The 20,335-nt window shown below is 37.0% G+C and overlaps 1 protein-coding gene across 1 annotated transcript; it reads left to right on the top strand.

The window, feature by feature from the left end:
- Positions 1-1,454: 1,454 nt before the first annotated feature.
- On the top strand, positions 1,455-18,809 carry LOC121943504 (pannexin-1-like). The gene is made up of 8 exons (XM_088079284.1): positions 1,455-1,654; positions 5,058-5,257; positions 6,637-6,752; positions 8,044-8,231; positions 9,834-10,112; positions 10,329-10,551; positions 12,773-13,028; positions 14,568-18,809. The coding sequence occupies exons 2-8, from the start codon at positions 5,077-5,079 to the stop codon at positions 14,651-14,653; spliced, it is 1,329 nt and encodes a 442-aa protein (XP_087935410.1). The 5' UTR covers positions 1,455-1,654; positions 5,058-5,076; the 3' UTR covers positions 14,654-18,809.
- Positions 18,810-20,335: the final 1,526 nt, after the last annotated feature.

Here is a 20,335-nt window from a genome sequence, read left to right on the forward strand (position 1 = left end):
CGACCCCATGGAGGGCCCTGAAATCCATGTTGGGAACCATTGCTTTGCATGCTGCTCCCAGTAAAAACTCACCAGTGACAGTAAACTTCAGCTTTGGTGACCCAAACATCATTGCCCTAGAAAATTCTTAATGCTGCTCTGGAGGGCAAACAGGGTAGGATCTGTGGGGAGGATGGCACCACTTGAATGCCAAACATGTAACAAGGGGATAAGGTTGTGCAAATACCAGGGGGGAAGTAATGTGGGATTGCAATAATAACAGGAAACCCAAACTATTATCACCGCTAAAAAAGTCAAAAAGTCAAAATGTAAAATGTGAAGGAGCGTGACTGTATTGCCTGTTGTTTGGTTTGAATTTCTATGTTGTTATTTTTCTTCACTTGGCCTTTGCTGTAATTTAGCAGATGTTTCAGAGGACTGCTCGATACAAAACTCCTATGACATGGGCATGCAGTAAGAAAAACCCAGAAACTCAAGCAACACAAACCAGGACAGACAATGCAGCAACACTGGGACTGGATTTTAGATATTGAAAGCTGAGAGCACAATGTGCATGTCAGTAATGTGACTTTAGTCTTAAAAGCTCTGTTAGTATGCAGCAGACAAAGGTGTTTTCTAGTTTTGCTATTTTCTTCATTAGAGCATTTTATGCTTGGTGATGAGAAATGAGTTTAAAAGTGTCATGGGCAATACAGTAGGCCTTTGGTGCAATTTTGAGGTACCTGTACTTCACTTGGGAATTCACATTTTGTTCTACATACTTCTACTTCACACTCAAAGGAGGGATATAGTACTTTTTACTGCATGAAATTTGTTCTATAGTTTTAGTTAATAGTTACTGCTATGGGAGCTCTAAGCAGCCATACTGTCATACATTTTTTCCCCTCCATTTTCCCAAGATAACAGGATCATTTTTTCCAGATCTTGTGATTACAATAAAACAGTGTTTTCCCAAGATAACAACATAATTGATTTGTGATCTCAAGATAACAAATTAAATTTGACAGGCCTGAGATTTCTGTCATACGTGACTCATCATGCCGTGCTGACTAATGGATGCCCTGGACACTAATGTAGATAAGCTGTTTGTTTTGTGATTTTATGCTTTCTTTTCTGTAATACTTTTTAAACTAACAAATGAGTGAATGTTATGTTTTGATTGTTTTGATTACTGCTCTCATTCAGTTTGTGTCGTGAAGGATGTGAACATGGCTATAATGGGCCTTTTTTTTTACTGTTCTGATCTGATATGCAATAAACACCCTGGAGTGAAAAATATAAATAAATAAATTTAAAATAAATAAATAAATAAATAAATAAAATTAAATTAACTAAACACTGTCAGTGGCTTATGGTCAACCCCCTAAAACACTAACTTACGAGCTACATTTAAATGCAGCATTGAGACTGGAAAATCCGAGCAGTGGATCTGCACGTGAAGGTCTCTGTGTTTTAAGAGGGAGGAAGAAGTTTTCAGTCTTACAGGAAGGAGACTCATTTCGAGGATAGTGTTTACTGCATGTCTGATTTGCCTCATCATTTCACTCCACTCCTGGAAAACACCTTTCCGTTGACTCTGCTGCAGCCGAAGTTGTTGAAATTCAGTCATGATACTTTAACAGAGACCTGAAAGTTAACGGGCGCAGGTCGGAAGGTGAGTTCATGTTCATTTTACCGTTTTACAGTAAATTAGAAAGAGCTATCGTCAGTATGAAAGAGTTAGCGGTAGTTTCTTCTAAACCGCGAAAACAACCAATCTGAGTGAAGTTAATGAGAAGCTTTTAAGTGAAGTTAGTGTTACCGAAAATCAGTGGCAAAGTCCATTTATTTATGCATGTGTAAGATCATTCACACTCACTTTTTATTGTCTATTGTTTATTTAAAGATCCCCATAAAACAAGAAAATGTATAAAATAATCTGAACACTAGACTTAATACGTAAATGACAATCTGAAATAAAAGTGTCCAAATACTTAGCCCAAATACTAGGTAATAATGTTATTATTCTTTAATAAGCACAATTAGACAACGCAACAAAAAGAAAAGAACTACAGACATAAAGTGATAATAAGGCAATAATTTGGCAAACAGATGCTAAACGGATAAATTAATCAAGAAAGCAAGTAACTTCATAAAAAAAACAACATACATTTATGCAAGAAAGTGGATAAATTGAAAGAAAGAAAGAAATAGAATTATGAAAGAAAGAAGATAAATCCATGCAAGAATTTAAGGATCTAAAATAATAAAATGCCAAAAAACAACCATAAGTGCATACAATGAGCACATGCAATCAATAATGTTCTTGTCATTTGACAAAATATTTCTTTGTAAGCTTTGTAAAAGTAATATCTTGTACATAATGTCAGATACGTAAATTAGCTTCCAAATTAAGTCATTCCTTTGCAGGAATAAAATAAATAATAATATAAGCTATAAAATACCACTGCACAGATCCTGGTCCAAAGATGCCTGTTGTTGTTTTGGGTAGACAGTCACGAGATGTTTTCATCTTTGGTTTTTATAAATCAGATGTCACACCACATTTAAACCTCGAAAAATTCCTTCAGGAAAAAAACAACCAGAGCTGCATCTAAGTGTTGATGACAAAATGATTATTCATGGTTAAATAAGGTGAACAACCACCAGTCTGTTATGCCCACATAACACTTATTTATGTTTTGAGCTGAGGTTACATTATATTTAAGCGCCATACGGTCCCTGCAGCTTCAAGTTTGAGAGGCATAGGATATAAGTAAACAGCTATTTCAACAAATTAAATGTTATTTTCAATAAATGTGCATCATAATTATTTATATCAATGCAAAAAAGTATGCCATCTGTCAAGTTATTTTATTTTATCAATGCACTGATTGTAAATGGGGAAAAAAATAAAGGTACTATATATGTCTCTTAAAAACATATAACTGTTTTCAAAAACCTTGTTATGACATTATACACTTGACCCTAGAATGACAACACATAGGAAAAATGGTAAGATGGATAGATAGATGCACTTGATCCTAAACTGAAACATTCTTGAATTGGAGCAGTGGAAACACAGTAATACACGTATCACACTAGAAGACAGGTATATGTATCAATAGAAAATGTATAAGATATAGTTCTATATAGCATGAACTGTTTTGAATTATAAATGTAGGAAACAAATATATAGCATATCAATAATATAACATACTACTATTATATACATTAACCCTTTGAAATATCGAGCAAATTGGCTTGCTTAGGCTTAAAATGAGCAATGCATCAAAAAACAACCTCAAATTAGCAAGAAATAGTAAAAAAGTTCCAAGTAAAAGGTTTTTTTTTAATGATCCCACTTTGGAGTGATAATTTTTGAATCATTTTCTCTCTTTTTCTCTCTCACTTTAAAACTCATTCTCTGATTTTTTTTTGTCACCTTTTTGTCACCACTTTTTTTTTTTACAAACCAACTTGCTCACGTTTCAAAGGTCTAAATTCTTGTGCAAGGTGTCTGAATGCACCACAACAAAGCTGGTGTCTATCCAGGTTTCAAAGAGTTAAATAAATTTGTCAATTAGTTTAATAGTTTGAAGAATGCAGTGAAGTAAAGTGGAAAGAGATGTTCAAATTCGCCATGTGCATGGTTATTTAAGAGTAAGATGGAGTGCATTTTGGTTGGGCGAGAACAGTATGAAGCTGGCAGGTCTCTGTTCAGAGGTGAGGTGTTGCACTGAGTTGTTGCTTCGTGTGGGAAAGATTTTGTGTATCTGTTAATGTGACAGTGAAGCTGAAGCAGTCTGTAAGAGAAGAGCTCCGCTGCTTGTCCGGTATGTGGTGGGGAGGGCGGTCAGGATCATCTATAATGCATAACAGTTTCCTCAGAGGTTTCTGTTCTGCAGAAATGTTTTTGCCAGTTATTGAATTTATAAAATCTTAACAATATAAATACAAGATTAAAACATATTTTTAGATATAGATCACTTTTACCTCAAGGTTTATTTCATTGTATTTATTTTCTTAATTTCATTTTATTTATTCCCACCATTAAAAACAGTAACGGAAAACAGGTCAAAAGGAAAACAGAAAAAAACAGGTGCCAAAGCGGTTAGAAACCCAAATGGGCTCATAGAAATATCTCACCGAAGGTAATGCAATTAATTACAACGCTGTGATACAAGCATAAACAGTGGGGTCAGCAATAAACGACAAAACGATCAAGATAAACGAGGTGCGTGTGTGAGTGTGTCTGCGTATAATTAGACTGTAGTGTTACAATATTTAATGAAGGTTATCAGGGGGCTTGATTTATCAGGCTGGCCTGCAGCTCACACTTGAAATGATGAGATGATGATGTTTTGACTAAATGCAGGTAGGCAGTTCACAGCAAGGAACCTCTGTAAGTGAATGAGAATTGGCTCTGTGCGGCACGGTTATTAAAGCATCATTTTCAATAGGGGTCGACTGATTTTTGGTTTTTCAGGGTTGATACAGATTATTAGTATTTAATGAGACTGATAACCGATATTTGGAACCGATAGGCATTTAAAAAAAAGGAAAATATTTCTGTAAGAATTTAGAATTTGGAATAAAACAAACTAGAATGTGTGTATATATATATATATATAGAGAGAGAGAGCATATACAGCAAATTAAAGAATGAGTAAATAAAAATAGCTCACTGAGGTTTTACAAAGTAAAAGTTTGTCCCATGAGGACACTTCCTTTGCACTTGTCAATTAATTAATTTTATCATTTATCAAATTGTCGACCCCTAATTTTTAAAGGAGATATTGGAACATCAACGTAATGCTTTATTAATCAAGATGAACTATGCTAGAGGTGCATTAGGAGGCAGAGCAGGCAAATTAGGGAAGTAGCCAGGCAGCAGACTGATAATCTTGTGATTGTCTCAGGACTTTATCATCCTCTTTGTCAAGTAACCTCACACTGTTCACCTGACAATCTGCATTCTGCTTTTCATCGCCTGACTAAAATAAGACGGTGTGGAAGGAGGAACGTTTCAATCGCCACACAGAAAATTAATCGATAAATCTGATTATGTTCTGCAGATAACAGAAGAGCGGAGAGATGGCCATCGCCCACGTGGCTACAGAGTATGTTTTCAGCGATTTTCTGCTGAAGGACCCGAACCAGGCTCGATACCGCAGCGTCCGAACTGAGCTGGTTGTAGACAAGATGGTGACTTGTGTGGCAGTAGGCCTGCCCCTGCTCCTCATCTCTCTGGCCTTTGCTCAGGAGGTCTCAGTCGGTGAGTGGGGACATGGAGCCAGGGCTGGAGTCAAGACCACAAAATTTGTTCAAAGACCAGATCCGCTGTAGTTCAGGTGGGGAGTAGATGGTTATACTGGGAAGGAGGCTCTGTAAAACTGGAGTTAGTGTGGAAAAACCTGACTGACTCTATGACTTTGACTTTATATTTTTAGTGTTTGTATCTTTCTGTAGCTTTCCAGTAATTTTCCTGATTTAATCAAATCTGAAATTTCATATTTTAATCTAGAGTATGTATAATTTAGCCCCAAAATGCTATTTTTTTCAAGCCCCTCAAAAAAACGTTTTCCCATGTGATGTGACATAGGTTTCTGCAGACTGCACAAGTCAGCGGTAGACCAGCAACTCCAGTGCGCTGTGAGGTAAAATGACTGTGTCTGTCATTCTAGTCTGAAGGCTGTGAAGAGTGCATAGATAACATAATAACAGCCTCAGTTCCCCGTCGGAAAGGGTTATCTGACAGCACGGTAAAGTAGTAAAATAATCTTAACATAAAGAACCTCAGGAGTGGGTCCTAAAACCCAAAAATGAGTTAGTATTTTCACACCGCCTGTTCCCTCACCTCAAAGTCAGAGGGTTTTCTGAGTGTTTTTGGTGAGAAGCCTGAAACAAGGTCTGTGAGGAGACTTTCATTTTTGTTCTACGACATAAAATACATCAATAAATACCCCACTGTGAACTTGAAAGCTGTTAAGTGTCTTAAAAAGGGTGGTAGCTAACAAGTGGCCAAAGGAGTGCAAATGACTGCAGAAGGTCGTCACAGCGAACACGGTTTTACAGCGATGGCGATGCGACGATAGTGTAGTTGTTTCTAGCTTAGCTAAAGCTTTTTACTTCTGGCAACTGCATTTTGGGTTCAAAAATCATAAAAGAGGTGTTCATTTGTGAAGATTGTCTTGCTGAACAAAAGCTGTAAGGATCACAAACATTTGTTTACCAGAGAGCTTATTTTCTACAGTAATCCAAAATCCAAACAAAAAATCTCAAAGGCTTTTTGACACGGGAACCAGGGTGACATTAGCCTTAGGCTTGGCCTGCAGAAAAAGCCATCCCTGGGGCACTCTGTAGTGTACACTTAGACTAATATTGACCTTTTTGAGGTTGTCCTTTTTTTAGGAGGGTAAAATGCATTTTGCTGCTGCTCCTGTCCAAAGCCACCAGACTCCTTTAATAGAATCAGCAGTTTTACTGCGCAGAACACAAGGAATCGCTGTTCTGCCGCCGCGCTGACTGGCTATAAGTTAGTTTGTTCTTGTGTGTCTTTTGAAACTGCACCAACAAGATAAAAATGTTCATTTTGGTCCCAGCCACTTACTCTCATGTTTCTGTGTGTCCTTTCTGTCTCTGTGTTTCTCTCAGGAACTCAGATCAGCTGTTTTGCTCCAACCAACTTCTCCTGGAGGCAGGCTGCTTATGTGGACTCGTACTGCTGGGCATCTGTACATACACACACTCTACCTCTGTGGCTACATAAGGTACACACACACATACACCCACACATGTACAAGATTACACTTGCCAAACTATTCAAATGTAATTGTTAGGAATTAATCTGATGATTGAAACATGTCCACACACATGAAAATTGTTTTGTAATACACGCTCTAGGAGATCAGTAAAGCAGGTTTACTCTGCTGGAACAGACAGACTCATCAAAACATGAGTCATCCTGCCGCACAGTAATGATATAGGTTATTAAAAAATGATGCCATGCTGCATTTAAATTTAATATTCTGACAGTAATTTTCTTAAGAAGTTGCAAAAAAGTTAGTGTTTAACAAGATCCAGTTCAAGCTGGTTAAAGTCTTAGAGGTTCTTGTACAGAGTTGTTCTCTGTATATTGTGATGTTTCCTTGCACGGTTTATTAAACTGAAGGTAACACAGTAAATGAAGTTCATATTCTGCACAGCAGCTTTTGTTTTGTGATTTTGGGGTGTGGTTGAGAACATTTTTAATGAAGACGTTGTAGGGCGAAGAATAGAGTGCTATGATGGGTGTGTTTCTTTACATTCCTAATTTGATTTTATTTTAGAAGCAGCAGCACTGACATGAACGTGGCTGTTGTGACATGCAATAAAGTTAAAGATCATTTTATAGTTTGATCTACTGTCCAGCTACCCTGCAGAATTAAACTTTGTCCTTTCACTTATGATACTAAAACAGTTTGTTTGCTTCCTGTCTGTATTCTACATGGTGTTCACTGCACTTACAGATATGTATTATATTATAAAACAGAGGATTTGTTAACCTTCCAAGTTACAGCTGTAGTTTGTAGCTTTTATAAAAATAAGTTATGCCTACCCTGTTGCCTTATAGTGCTTCTAATCACATCACTGGAAATGAAAACAACCAGTCAGAGCTGAGGAGTCTCTAATGTAGTATCTAATCATATTAATCACTGGTGAACTGCAGTCAAACTAGGCAGTGCTGTTCAAATATGAATCGAAATTCGTTTTCTGCATTGCCTATTTCTCACCTCAGATATTTTGTAGAAACATATTTTTGTGTCCTGTTTAGCTGTAAGATGAGAAGCAAAACACCAGACAGAACATTTTTTCATTTTAAAATCATTGTAAAATCAAAGAGAAACCCAAAAAACTCACTGCAAAAAAGATCTTGTGCTTGTCTGCTGGACACTCCCGTTTCTTCTTGGAGTCTTGGACTGTTGTCTGGTTGTGTTTGCATCTCTTATATCAGTTGTATGAGTAGGAATGTTATTGCTGATGATGTGATTTGTTACTTACCATCCTGTCTTTTCTCTCCAGTTCTTTCCCTACATTCTGCTGCTGGTGGCGGTGCTGATGTACACCCCGGCGTTGTTCTGGAGGTTTTCTGCGGCGCCCCTCCTGCAGTCGGACCTCGGCTTCATCATGGAGGAGTTAGACCGGTGCTACAACCGCGCTGTCACTCTGGCCAAACGCATGGCTACCTCAGGACTGCTCACTCCAGACAGGTACGGCAGGATAACTGACAACAACTCACCTTTGCATAGAACATACTGGTTGCTGTTAGTGCAGCGAGACTGGTCTCTCACTGTTATTTTTTTTTTTGTTTTCCAAAACCAACATATTGTCAGTAATTATCTCTAAATCAGTTCTGGACTTGTTGACAGAAACACACTCAAAACTCCTCAAAAATCCTGCGTATTTGTCACACAGTGAATAGCTTTACTGATTATTTGACTCTTGTGACTCAACACTGTGGTTGTTATTGATTTTCTACACACTGTTGAACTGTTCCAAAACATTCCAGGGAGACGAAGTGGCATTGTTTTTTTAGTTTAGCTGCTGTCTTTTATTCCTTTGAAAAATTCTAACTGCATGGTACAGCAATTTGAGTGCAAAGATTGAAAACAAGCTCTCCGAGATTGTCAACATTGCAAGAAAGGTGACTGACAAGTCAGTGAAACAAACGGTTATAATTTACAGAGCTGTACACAGGAAGGCCAAACATATAACTGCAGATACCTCATAGTGATGACGCTCAAGAGTTTTGTCTGTCTATCGATTTAGGGTCCTAAGAACCAGCCAAAACATATATAAAGTCCTTTATTCTATATGACATGTCTATAGTTTGAGTATCAGCCCAACAGCCAGCAAAACGTGTCATCCAGTAAGGTTTTACTGGGAGGGAAGCAGGGAGATCCAAACACTGGTTAGATGGAGGGGAGTGTAACACAGTTCATCTTCACACACTACCCACATTGTTGTGATACAAACTGGTTAAAAAACAGTGACGTATCCCTTTAAAAAAAAAGTCAAGTAGATTTGGTAAAATCTAACAGAAAAGTTTTGAAAATGAATTGCTGAACATTTGTGGGAACCCTCAATTTTGTCACATGCTCCGTTTTATCTAAGTTTGATTTAAATGTGAGAAAATGATGCAGTTAAAAGTTGATAAAGTTGATACATATATTTTTGCTGGATTTCTTTCAAAAACGTGAAAAGAAGAAAAGGAGCTACTTAAGAAGAAATGGCACAAAAAATAGCACTGAATTAGTAAAAAAGAAAAAAAAACAATCAAAGAAAATTACCTGAAAATCACCAAAATCAAGTTTAGAATAAGCTAATAAAATTGCCTAAAAAACTGCAGAAATAAAAGGACAGTTAAAAAAAAGCCAAGGAAATCACCCCAAAATAGATCTTTGGAAAAACTAATTTTGAAATACATAATCATAATGATTATAAATACAGTTAACTGGACATTTTTCCTGAGTTTTTTTTTAAACAGTTGCCAACTTTATTCCTCGTGTTTTTGAAAATAAAAATAAAAAATCATACCAATTTGCTCAGGGTTCAAAGATTTGAATACTTGTGAAAGTCATCTGACCCAGCACAAGAAAATCGATGTCTATCCAGGTTTCAGAGGGTTAAGAGATTGGGACTTCTGGGGAGAAGGAAATATTTACTTTTGCTTCATTTTAAAGATGCTACATTTTGCATCAGATAGACGAGGATTATTCCTTATTCCTGCTGTATATCAGGTAATCTTTGGATGTTTCTGTATTTATTAATCAATAAAATCATTCAGAGTTTGCTGTATCCTCTTAACCCAGTGACCCCACCGAGGGCTGTTTCAACTACCCGCTGGTGGAGAAGTTTCTGATGACCAAGCGTTGCTCGCGGTCGATGCTGTTTTACTACCTGCTGTGTCGCGGCCTGACTCTGGTCACCCTGCTGTGTGCCTGCGTCTACCTGGGCTACTACCTCCGCCTGGCCTCCCTCACCGATGAGTTTGGCTGCACGCTGCGTACCGGCCTGCTCGCCTCCGACCCGGGCATCCCCGACAAGGTGCAGTGTAAGCTCATCGCTGTGGGAGTCTTCTCTTTGCTGAGGTATTTGTCCTGCCTCTATAATGGTTCTTTTTCTCAGTTAATTAGGTGTTATATTGTAATGTGAATTTTCACCATTTTCATGACAAACTTCATATTTATTTTTACTCACTTTAAATATTCAGATTTAGTTTGAATCATTATATTATATGAAGAGTTCAGGTCAGCCTCCTCTCTGCAAGTCAAAATGCAGTCTTTTTTTTAACTGTTTGTTTCCAGCATGGTGAACTTGATCGTCTTCATTGCCCTGATCCCCGTGGTGATCTACGCCAGCCTCCGACCCCTCTTCTGCAATGGATACGCCCGCTTCCTGGAAACCTACCAATCACTGCCCACCGTGAGCGTGCTGCCCACCCCCGCTAACCAGTGGGACGATCTCTCTCTCTATCTGCTGTTCCTGGAGGAGAACCTCAGTGAACTCAAGTCCTACAAATACATCAAGGTGTGTCCAGGACTGCGTCCGAAACGGTTTACTTCATTACAGTTTTTTCGATACCAATACCACTATCGTTAAAGCTTTCCAAGGACTCTTAAAGTGTAATTTGGGGTCTTACATGCAGAATAAAAAACATTTAAAATGAACAGACATTAGCCTCAAGCCAAATTTGAAATATTGTCATTTTAGTTTTTTCACAGTTTCCTGAAGCTGGGTTGATTTCAGCATGGTTATTCCCCGATCCATATCACGTAATATGGATAAAGACAATCTAAAGTCAGCTGTCAGTTGATACTAATTTAACATGCCAAACTCCTTTTAATGGGGTAAGTTCAGAAACACTCACTCTGATTGGTGAACGTTGGTAAATTTGGAGCGCAGTTGGAATTTGTCGTTCAGTTATCCAGAGCTCTGCACTATGGCAGTGTCAGAGCACACTATGGACACTTTGTCTGGGGAAAAGGAGCAGCAAAGCACTGAATGGAGAGAATGTGGAAAAAACGTAACCGTTTGTTAGTTCATGTAGAAACAGAACGCTCTGTGGCTTCAAACAGGAGCACTCTCATTTTAGTGCAGAGCTTCAGATTGGATTTAGGAACGCAGCCAGAGTCAGAGGGCTGTACCACGCCGACTCTGCTTTGCTCCATGGCTGTCGTCATGGAGACAAGAGACAGCTGACAAAGGTGGGATCCAAGGAGGTGTCAATCAAAATGTGATCTACTACGCCAACACAGTCTGGAGAAATGCTATTATTCTCGAAATTAGCTGTTTTCAACTTATTTTTTTTAAGAGTTGGAAACATTTATTTTCACTCAGATTTTTGTAGATACTTAATGAGACAATTCAACTTTGATATGTGCATTCTTACTATTTCAAGCCATGTTTCCAAAAGCTTTAATGACTCCCATACTGCCTAAAATGCTGGATTGGGTAACGGCTCCTACGTAATTCTATGCACCGATCTGATATGAGGTCATTTATTAACAGAGTTAAAATCCCCTGAGGTCCTTAATGTCGTAGAATACATCAGAGTACTCCAGGATACTGCAGCAGCAATGAATGCCGTCTGTGAATATTTGATCATTTATTTGTGTTGAAATGAGCTGTCATTAGCCATAAGCTGAAGCCTACTGATCACAAGATGTATCCCCTGATGCATTGGATCGAGTCTGTCAACAAATCAGAAGCTTTGTTGCTCCGCACGTAACAGAGCTGATCCCAGAGGCCATGCAGCATAGATTAACATGACACTCAGCCCATCCCAGTACCAGTAGATCTGTGCTGTTTGTGCAGCAACTGAAATAATGAGTAGAATATGGTTATTGAAAATAATGCAGACAATCTTTTTCTCCTATTGGAGAGTATTTTAAGACATGGTGTTGGCTACTTGCTCAGACAACTAAGCAGTCCATGCATATATATGATATAGTAGTTATATTTTTTAATGCAATGGCAGTGGATTGGCACTCAATATAAGCCCTTTATCAGCACTCAGTATCAGGAAGGAAAAAATGGTATCAGAACATCTCTAATATTAACTGTGTGCCATTTTATTTAAGTGTGCGGGAAGTTTAAGCTCCATTTAGGGCTGTCATAAATTTCCACACTGGGGCACCCAGTAGCTCACCTAGTAGAGCGGGGGCCCCATGTACAAAGGCTATGTTCTTGCAGCAGTGGTTGCGGTTTTGAGTGCTAAACGGTTTAAAACGTGCTGCCATTTAGAATATAAATGATTGAAAAGAACTTCCCTTTGCTGCATGTCATCCCCACTTTCTCCACCTTTCATGCTATAGCTGTCCTATTGAATAAAAGGCAAAAAAGCCTTAAATATATTTAAAAAATGTCCACATTGGTGCAAACAATGCCAAAAATGCAATGTGTAACATTGTGTAAATGTAACATTAAGTTGTGTGTCTCTACAGTTGTCAGAGATGACACAACATGATGATTATTTGGAGAAGTGAATGAGGAAACGAGGGACTGATTTCAGACACAGCCCATCTCTGATTAGATAATTGATAGTTCTTGTTTTTTCTTGATCCTACCAATATGTCATATGCCATCAGTTTTGTTCAAAATCTTATTTTATTGCTAAGATTCAAACTGTATCTCTGTATCTGTAAATAATAGTATAGAGAACAATTATTACTTTTAGCAACTCAAACAGGAAGATATGGTGATATAGAATTATTTGCAGCCTTCTGTGTTTTATTATTTCTTACTGTAGGTGTTGGAGTTGTTGAGGAGACGAGGCGAGTGCGCCGGAGAAGACTTTGACGCCATGGGTCTGCTGCAGACTCTCTGCCTGGTGAAGATGGACAACGTGGATGCAAATAAATCTCCCTTTGCAGCAGGGAAACAGGATCAAGTGAAGACAAATGCAGCGGACGGCAGCCCGACCGCTGCAGCCAACACTGGTGCAACTAAGAACAGCTGCAACCGCCCGAAATCAGACGACAGCAAGATGGAGACGGAGATGAAAGGTTAGTACAAACAGTACTCTATGAAGCTTTAAAATTGAATTTTAGATAAGAAAGAAAACTATATTATTTTGCTTAGTTCTGTCTCAATGATATTAAATTTAGTTCTAGTACATCCTTTAACACAATTTAAGCCTCTCAAAGAATGAGATGGGACACGAAATTACTTCATATTATCATGTAATATAAAACTATTGACATGATTTTGTGAATGTTAGCTGACGTTGATTTAACTGGTATTAAATTCATATGATTTATTATTAATTTAATTCTATCCAGCCATTAATCTATGTTGTATCAGCTCAGCGACAGCCTTATGTCTGTTTATAAGATTATAACCATCTTCGGTTTATTACTTTTAAAACACTAGTATGAGACGGACCGTGGACAGAGAGTTTACTCATTTTGTGTCATCGTAGTTTTACATCTTTTTGTTTTGAGGAAATTTGAAGGGAAGGATGAGAAATGACAGGAAACTGAGAGTTGAAGGTGAAGAAAAAGGCGTAGGCCAATAAAGGGCGACTGTGGCGATTACCTCCACCCAGCAAAACCTGTTTCCTGAGCATGCATGTCGTTTCCAAGAAGTCAAAGAGTAATGTTTGACAGCAAGTCATATAATAAAAGTAAAGTTTCACTTTCAGTGTGTGACCTTCTGTTCCAGTAGAGATCAAAGATTATGTGAATTTTGGAAAAAGATATGATCTATGATGTCCTCAAAATTATCTTATGGTTCTCTTGTATTTATGGGTTTTTGAAAGAGTTGCACCAAAGTGTTTATTGGCTTTCTTATGTGAAAAGGTCAATATCACTCAAAAATCAAAGACAGTAAAAAAACAACACCCTACAAACAAAATCCAAAATAATTAATAAATATACACATAAAATAATAATAATAATAATAATAATAATAATAATAATAATAATAATAACAGTAATAGTAATAATAATAATAATAGTACTAATAATAATAATAATAATAATAATAATAATAATAAGTATTATTATTGTTATTATTATTATTATTATTATTATTATATAGTTCTCTGGACATATTCCCCTATTTTCTTTTAGCATATTTGTATGTTCTAGAATTTTTTTCTTGCTTTCTCTTTTTTTGTTAAACACTTTTTTGGGTAATTTTCTTTTCCTGACAACTTGCCGCTCTTTCCAAGTTGCTCATTGTCATTTTAGCCATGTTTTCAAAAGACGAAGAAACCAATTTGTACAAGTTTCAAAGGTTTAAATGCACTCAAAAGGCATCTGAATGCAGCACAAGAATACTGATGTCTTTCCAGGTTTCCAAGGGTTAAACAAATGAGGTGCAGTGTTTTAATAACTGAGCTTTGAAAGTGCTGGAAGGCAGTATTTCTGCTAAGCTAAGCTAATCAACTGTCGGCTGTAGCGACATATATATCTTAAAGACAGAGGCTGTACAGATGATAAAGAGTTCAGGCCACATCAATAAATCTGAATTGACTGTGTATACCTGTGCACAAACCCTCAAATAATAATGAACTAACAAATGCAAATTATTGTTTTCAGAGCTGGCTCCCTTGCTGCCAGGAAACTGCGACGTAACAGGAAGTAAAAGCATGGAGGGAGAGACTCTCCGACAGCGAGCAGTGTGATCGGCTGTAGAGACGGCGATGGAGAGCTGAAGAAAGGGTGTTTTTTTTTGTTGTTGTTTTTTATTTTAGGGAAATAGGTTCACCACAATCCCAGGGTGCATCCACAACTCATGACCTTCCTGTCCTGATGGAGGAATAGACAATGGGACAGCAGAGTGAAGCTGCACATCATTTTACTTCCATCTCCTCTTCTAGGCGTCGATGAGCCTGGGTTTCACAAACATCTTTTCTGTTGTGTTCGTTGTTTTAGGAGTGGTTTGAGAAGCATTGTTTTTATGACACAGTGCAAAATAATAGGAAGGAAGAGCAATGGGAGATGTAAGATTAGACACTAGAGTGTGACAATAGAGTAAAACTCATATTGGACCAGATTTCAGGAATCATTGAATTTATCAAACTCTTGAGGACTAATCCATATCCATATTTTCAGTTAAAGGTTCTGTATGTAACTTTAACCAGTTAGTTTAATACTTTTTTCATGCCAGCGAGTAAGCAAGTTGCAGTGTCTCTCACAGACTCATAGTGTTCGTTTGTGACCCGCAGGGCAGATAATTGATCATTAGATGTGAGCAGCAGCTGTTGCGAGTGAATGCAAACTTTTACACCCAGCCGAATAAACGGTTAAGTTTCATTCTCACTGCATCCGGTGTTCTGCTGCTCCATCTGTGCCCAGAGTACGCTCTGTGCTCTGAAAGCATCGTCTGAACAGTTTTTATATTAAAACAACACTGCCAATCAATGGCCCAGCTCCAGAGATAGAAAATCTATTTGTGGCAGCAGATGTTTTAACTGTTTTGTATAGTTTAGTTTAGTTTTGTTGCACACAAATAAAATTGCCTAAAGTCCAGCTAAATTCTTTTTAAAAAGTATCAGGAGAGGTCAAGAGGCCAGAGGCTTTTACAAAAGGACCCCATCAACCTGAAAACAGCAAACGTAAACAAAAATGAAGAAGAAACAATCAAATCCCCTGAAGTAACATTTTACAGAAAAAATACAACAAAAGATAAATGACAACATAGGACAAGAAAAAGTAACCAGTCAGTTAACATTAATCCAATAAAAACCAAGAAGTAAATAGAACACAATAGAAAGTGTATAGGAACAAAGGAAGTATATATGACTATATATATATATATATATGTCCAGAAATAAGTGAAAATCATCAATTAAATGCAATATAATTTAATAAGATAATGAGCTCTTCATAACATTTACTTTATCATTCCATATCTGCACACTGCAATATCTGAGGGAATACTGGCCAGGTTTTGTTTTGTGAAATGAAAGGTGAAGCTGATCGACTTGTCTAGTACTGTATGAATGAATTGTGGCAGGCCGTCACAAATAAATGAAGATTTGGGAAACCCTGAGGTTGTTATGTATCTTAAAAACTGAGACTTAACCAGATTTTCTCAGTTTAAGCAGGTGGTGCACTGACTTCTGTGAAGGACACTGCAGATAGTAACGTTATTCTGAATATGATTGAATCTCATCTCCAGCTTTCTATAAACATGATGATGACATGATGACGAATCACAGTCATTTTCGTGTTCAGCACTGTTCTGGCCGATGCTCAGATGCTCGCTCACGGCTACAGAGTTTTAGAACCTGAATGCGAGCAGCAGAGCGCTTAACACAGTCAGCTTAACGCCCTCATAGAGAGGTGACACTAAAAACAAGGATTTTGTGAAAGTTACATACGGATCCTTTAATGGTTAAAACACTACAGTACAAATATGCAAACAAAGATGCAACTGTCTAAATGTGGGATATGATGTCATCAAACTGACTCTAACTGTGGCAGGACCGCTTGGCGTTTATTTTAATATCTCAAGGAGAAATTCTTAAAGAAACTGGGAGATATTCTGGGTGTGATATGTGTTTACAGGTTCATACAGCTGTTACAGATGTGGGAGCTTTTCATATTCTCTGTTGTTTACATGTTGGTAACGTGCCTCATATATTTTCTGTGACTTATGTAAAGCAGTACAGTGAGAATGCAGTAGATGTTGTCGCAGTACAAACAACTTTGCTTGCTGCCTAAACCAGCAGGATATTCGGGTTTGAATTCTGAAGGTTTTAACCGATTTGCATTTTGTAGGAAGTGTCCTAAAGCTGACACCATATAACAATTTCAACTTTAAAAACCCTGTTAGAGGATGAAATTGTCAAAATTGCAGTTGGTTTTCATAGAAAGGACAGGTGATGTATTTATTTGCACATTGTGGGAGAATGTACTTTTTATGAGATTGCCAATCACATTTCAAGACAGTGTCACAGCTGGAAGGGGTGATACTGCTCGATAAGGAAGTCAGTCTGTATCATTCTGTAAAGAAAGTGACACAACAAGGCAGCTTAAACAAACCTGCGCACACAGATTTCACAGCACAGTTTGGGTGTTTAGCTGTCTGGTCTGTTTGAGAGGAGTGATGTCGGTTTTTGCAGTTATTGACTGGATTTTTCATAAAGGTTGTTTCACATGTCAAACTAGAGCCAGCAGTGGTACAAATGCAGAAACTCATTTAATGTGACATTTATCTGTGTTTTAACAATAATGGTACAAAGTGTTTAATGTTTAACAAATGCATAATTTCTCCAAAATGTCTGTAATTGATATGGAAACATCTCAAGTTTGTGGGCTGTATGTCAAATAATTTTGTCTGAGTTTATAGGTCTCAATCTGGTATTAAACTTGCCATTAGGCTTGGGCGGTATCAAAGTATTGCGGTACTCCATATTTAGAAATCCTTAAGGTATGACTTTCAGTACCGTCTAAAAAACATTTGCTCCTCTTTCTATTTACCCCTTGACACTTGGATTGACATCAGTTTTCATGTGCTACATTCAGATGCCTTTCACAAGCATTTAAACCTTTGAAACGCTGAGCAAATTGGTTTGATTTCTTGGCAGGAAATGTCCTGAAAAGTGAAAAAAATTATTAAAGGTGACAAGAAAATCACTTAAAAAAAATTGCTTAAAACATAGACATAGAGAATCATTAGAACATTTTCAAATGACTAAGGATAAATACCAAGAAAACAGTATTTATATTTATTATAATTATAATTATTTTATAATATTATATTATTCTAAAATTATTTTAATAATTTAATTTTTTTCTGTTACTTTTCTTATTTTATTTGACTAATTTCAGGTTTTGTTTTTTGGGGGGGAATTTTTGTGGTCATTTTTTTTAAAAAATCCTAATTGCCTGCTTTTCATGTTTTTGAGAGAAATCAAGCCAATTTGCTCAGGTTTCAAAGGGTTAAAATGATATGGAGAAGGTGTATTGAAGTGATGTGGTGTACAGCATCTTCACGAGAGGTCAGTCTCCCTTCCGGATGGAATACTTGGCTGAGCTAAGAAAGATGGCGATTACGAGTGGTGGGGATAACGTTAAAAGACTAGTCTCTGTTTGGGAGTACTGCCACATGTAACTTGATCTTAAATTGTGTTTTTCATTAGCCACATGATTTCATTCAACTGCCAGTCTGCCGTCACTGTCCTCACATCATCTCCCTTCAGCCTACTAATATGTCAGCATCTGCTGCAGCAGCAAGGGTTACCAGGGCTCTTGTTTCTATACATGCTGCATGACTTTTATTACCAGTAGCTCAGATTTTACAGTTGTTATTAGTTTGTTTTTTATACAAATACTGTCATATACCTTGTACCCCGGTGAAATGTCAGGAAGGTATGAAACAATAAATACCGCTCAAGCCGACTTGCCATGCTTGCTTGGAAATCTCAGGGATAAAAACATCTCATCACACCACACGTGACAGTCAGTGTTTACATCAGACTTTTGAGCCTCTTCCACTGTCTGTACAATTGGACTGCACTAAGGGAAACATTGTAATATGTTGTTTTGAGATTGCTGTTGTAATATCTTCTCTTTCCTACATGTTAGTTTGAGAACTTCTCTGCTTTATATCTTTTTTCTATATCAATCTGAACGTTAATAGGGTCCCATTTCTGCGCAGTGGGGGTCCTTATTAATGTAAAGAGATGCTTGTTTTGTGACATGAGAAAACTTTTCTAGTCTAGTGTTCAATTTCTGAAGTGATGTTTTGATGTTCAAAGCTGCTGTTGGTCATGTTTGAGATATAATTATTATACTTGTCTGCATTCTTAGAAATAAAAATAGTGGATATTACTGTTGAGTTGAATCACTGGGGGCCACCAAAGCTTCTCAGGGGGTTGCAAGGCCTTCTTGATTTTAAGGGGTGTAAGAAAACTTTTTATAAGGATATACACTAGGACTATATCTCTACATTTTGAATATTTCTGTGAATAAAACTAAATTAAATTGTTATTTTTAAAGGTTTAGATTATTATTAAGACATAAACTTATAAATAATCTCACAGGATAATGGCACAGTAAAGACATGAACACAAGCTTTTTTCACACTATCTGTTTAACAGGATTAATAGTGTGTCATTTTCAAAATATGCATCCATACTTTTAGATACCCGTACATGTGTTTACTACATGTATGACAAAACTGTAGAGCAAGATGCTTTACCCTGTGCACAGAAAAGTCAAAAGCCATAGCCTAAGTGTTTTTTCTATTAAGCCTTTAAACCCTGGTTAGACATCAGTTTCTTGTGCTGCATTCAGACACCTTTCACAAGCTACCTAACCCCCTGAAACCTGAGAAAATTAAAATTAAAAACTCCGCAAGAAATTGGAAAAAGGTGTCAAAAAAGGGTGGGAGAGAATAAGTACAAATTATGCTAAAATCTCCAGAAAAATATATATTTATAATAATTCTAATTATATATTTAAGATTGTGTTACATAAAAAATTACATGTATTTTTTATTATCTGCACTTTTTCCATCATTTTCTTTTTCCTTTTCCTTTTTTTTTTTTTACTTATACTTTTTTGCAAATTTTTTGGTAATTTCATGCAACTTTTTACTAATTTTGTGTTATTTTTTGGGCCACGTTTTAAGTTGTTCTTTGCCCTCTCCCCATGTTTTTGAAAGAAATTAAACCAAAATGAGCCTGGGTGTCAAAGGATTAATAGCCTACTATCAATGTATGTTAATGCTTCATGTATCATTAAAATGATGGTTTGTGCATTATATTTAAACTGATTTATTTTTTTTTTTAAGTTTGAAGAGATTTGTCAGAGATGTATAATATTTCATAGGTTTGGTGTAAGGTTTTGTGGGTGGAGTGTAGAGTTTTGCAAAGCTGGCCTGTAGTTTCAAAGAAGCCTACAAAATCAGAAAAAAACTGCAGCATCTGTACGACGATCCTTTCCCCTCCGTCTCGTCTCTGTCTCGTCACTAGATGGAGTCATTGTGTCTCCCTGTGGCCAAAGTGTCCCTCAGCTGCTGTCATAAATTTGAAGGGAAGCTCCTAATAAGCTAGTTATTAGGAGCTGTAGCATAATTTTTAAGTATTATTATAAGAAATTTAAGAATTATAAGAATTATAAATACGGTTTTCTGGAGATTTTTCTCTATCTTTTGTTAACATCTAATAATATTTTGAGGTCATCTTTTATTACCTTTTACAGATTTTTTTTGCAATGAGCAGGCTCATTGTATTTTTTGGAGAGAAATCAAATCAGTTTTCCAGATGTCAGAGGTTTGTAGGCTTGTGAATGGTGTCTGAATGCAGTACAACAAAACTGATGTTGATCCAGGTGTAAAAGGAGACAGCAACAAG

This window comes from Plectropomus leopardus, chromosome 6, assembly GCF_026936395.1.
Source record: "Plectropomus leopardus strain MGB_pleo_1.0 chromosome 6, ASM2693639v1, whole genome shotgun sequence".
NCBI classification, from domain to species: domain Eukaryota; kingdom Metazoa; phylum Chordata; class Actinopteri; order Perciformes; family Serranidae; genus Plectropomus; species Plectropomus leopardus.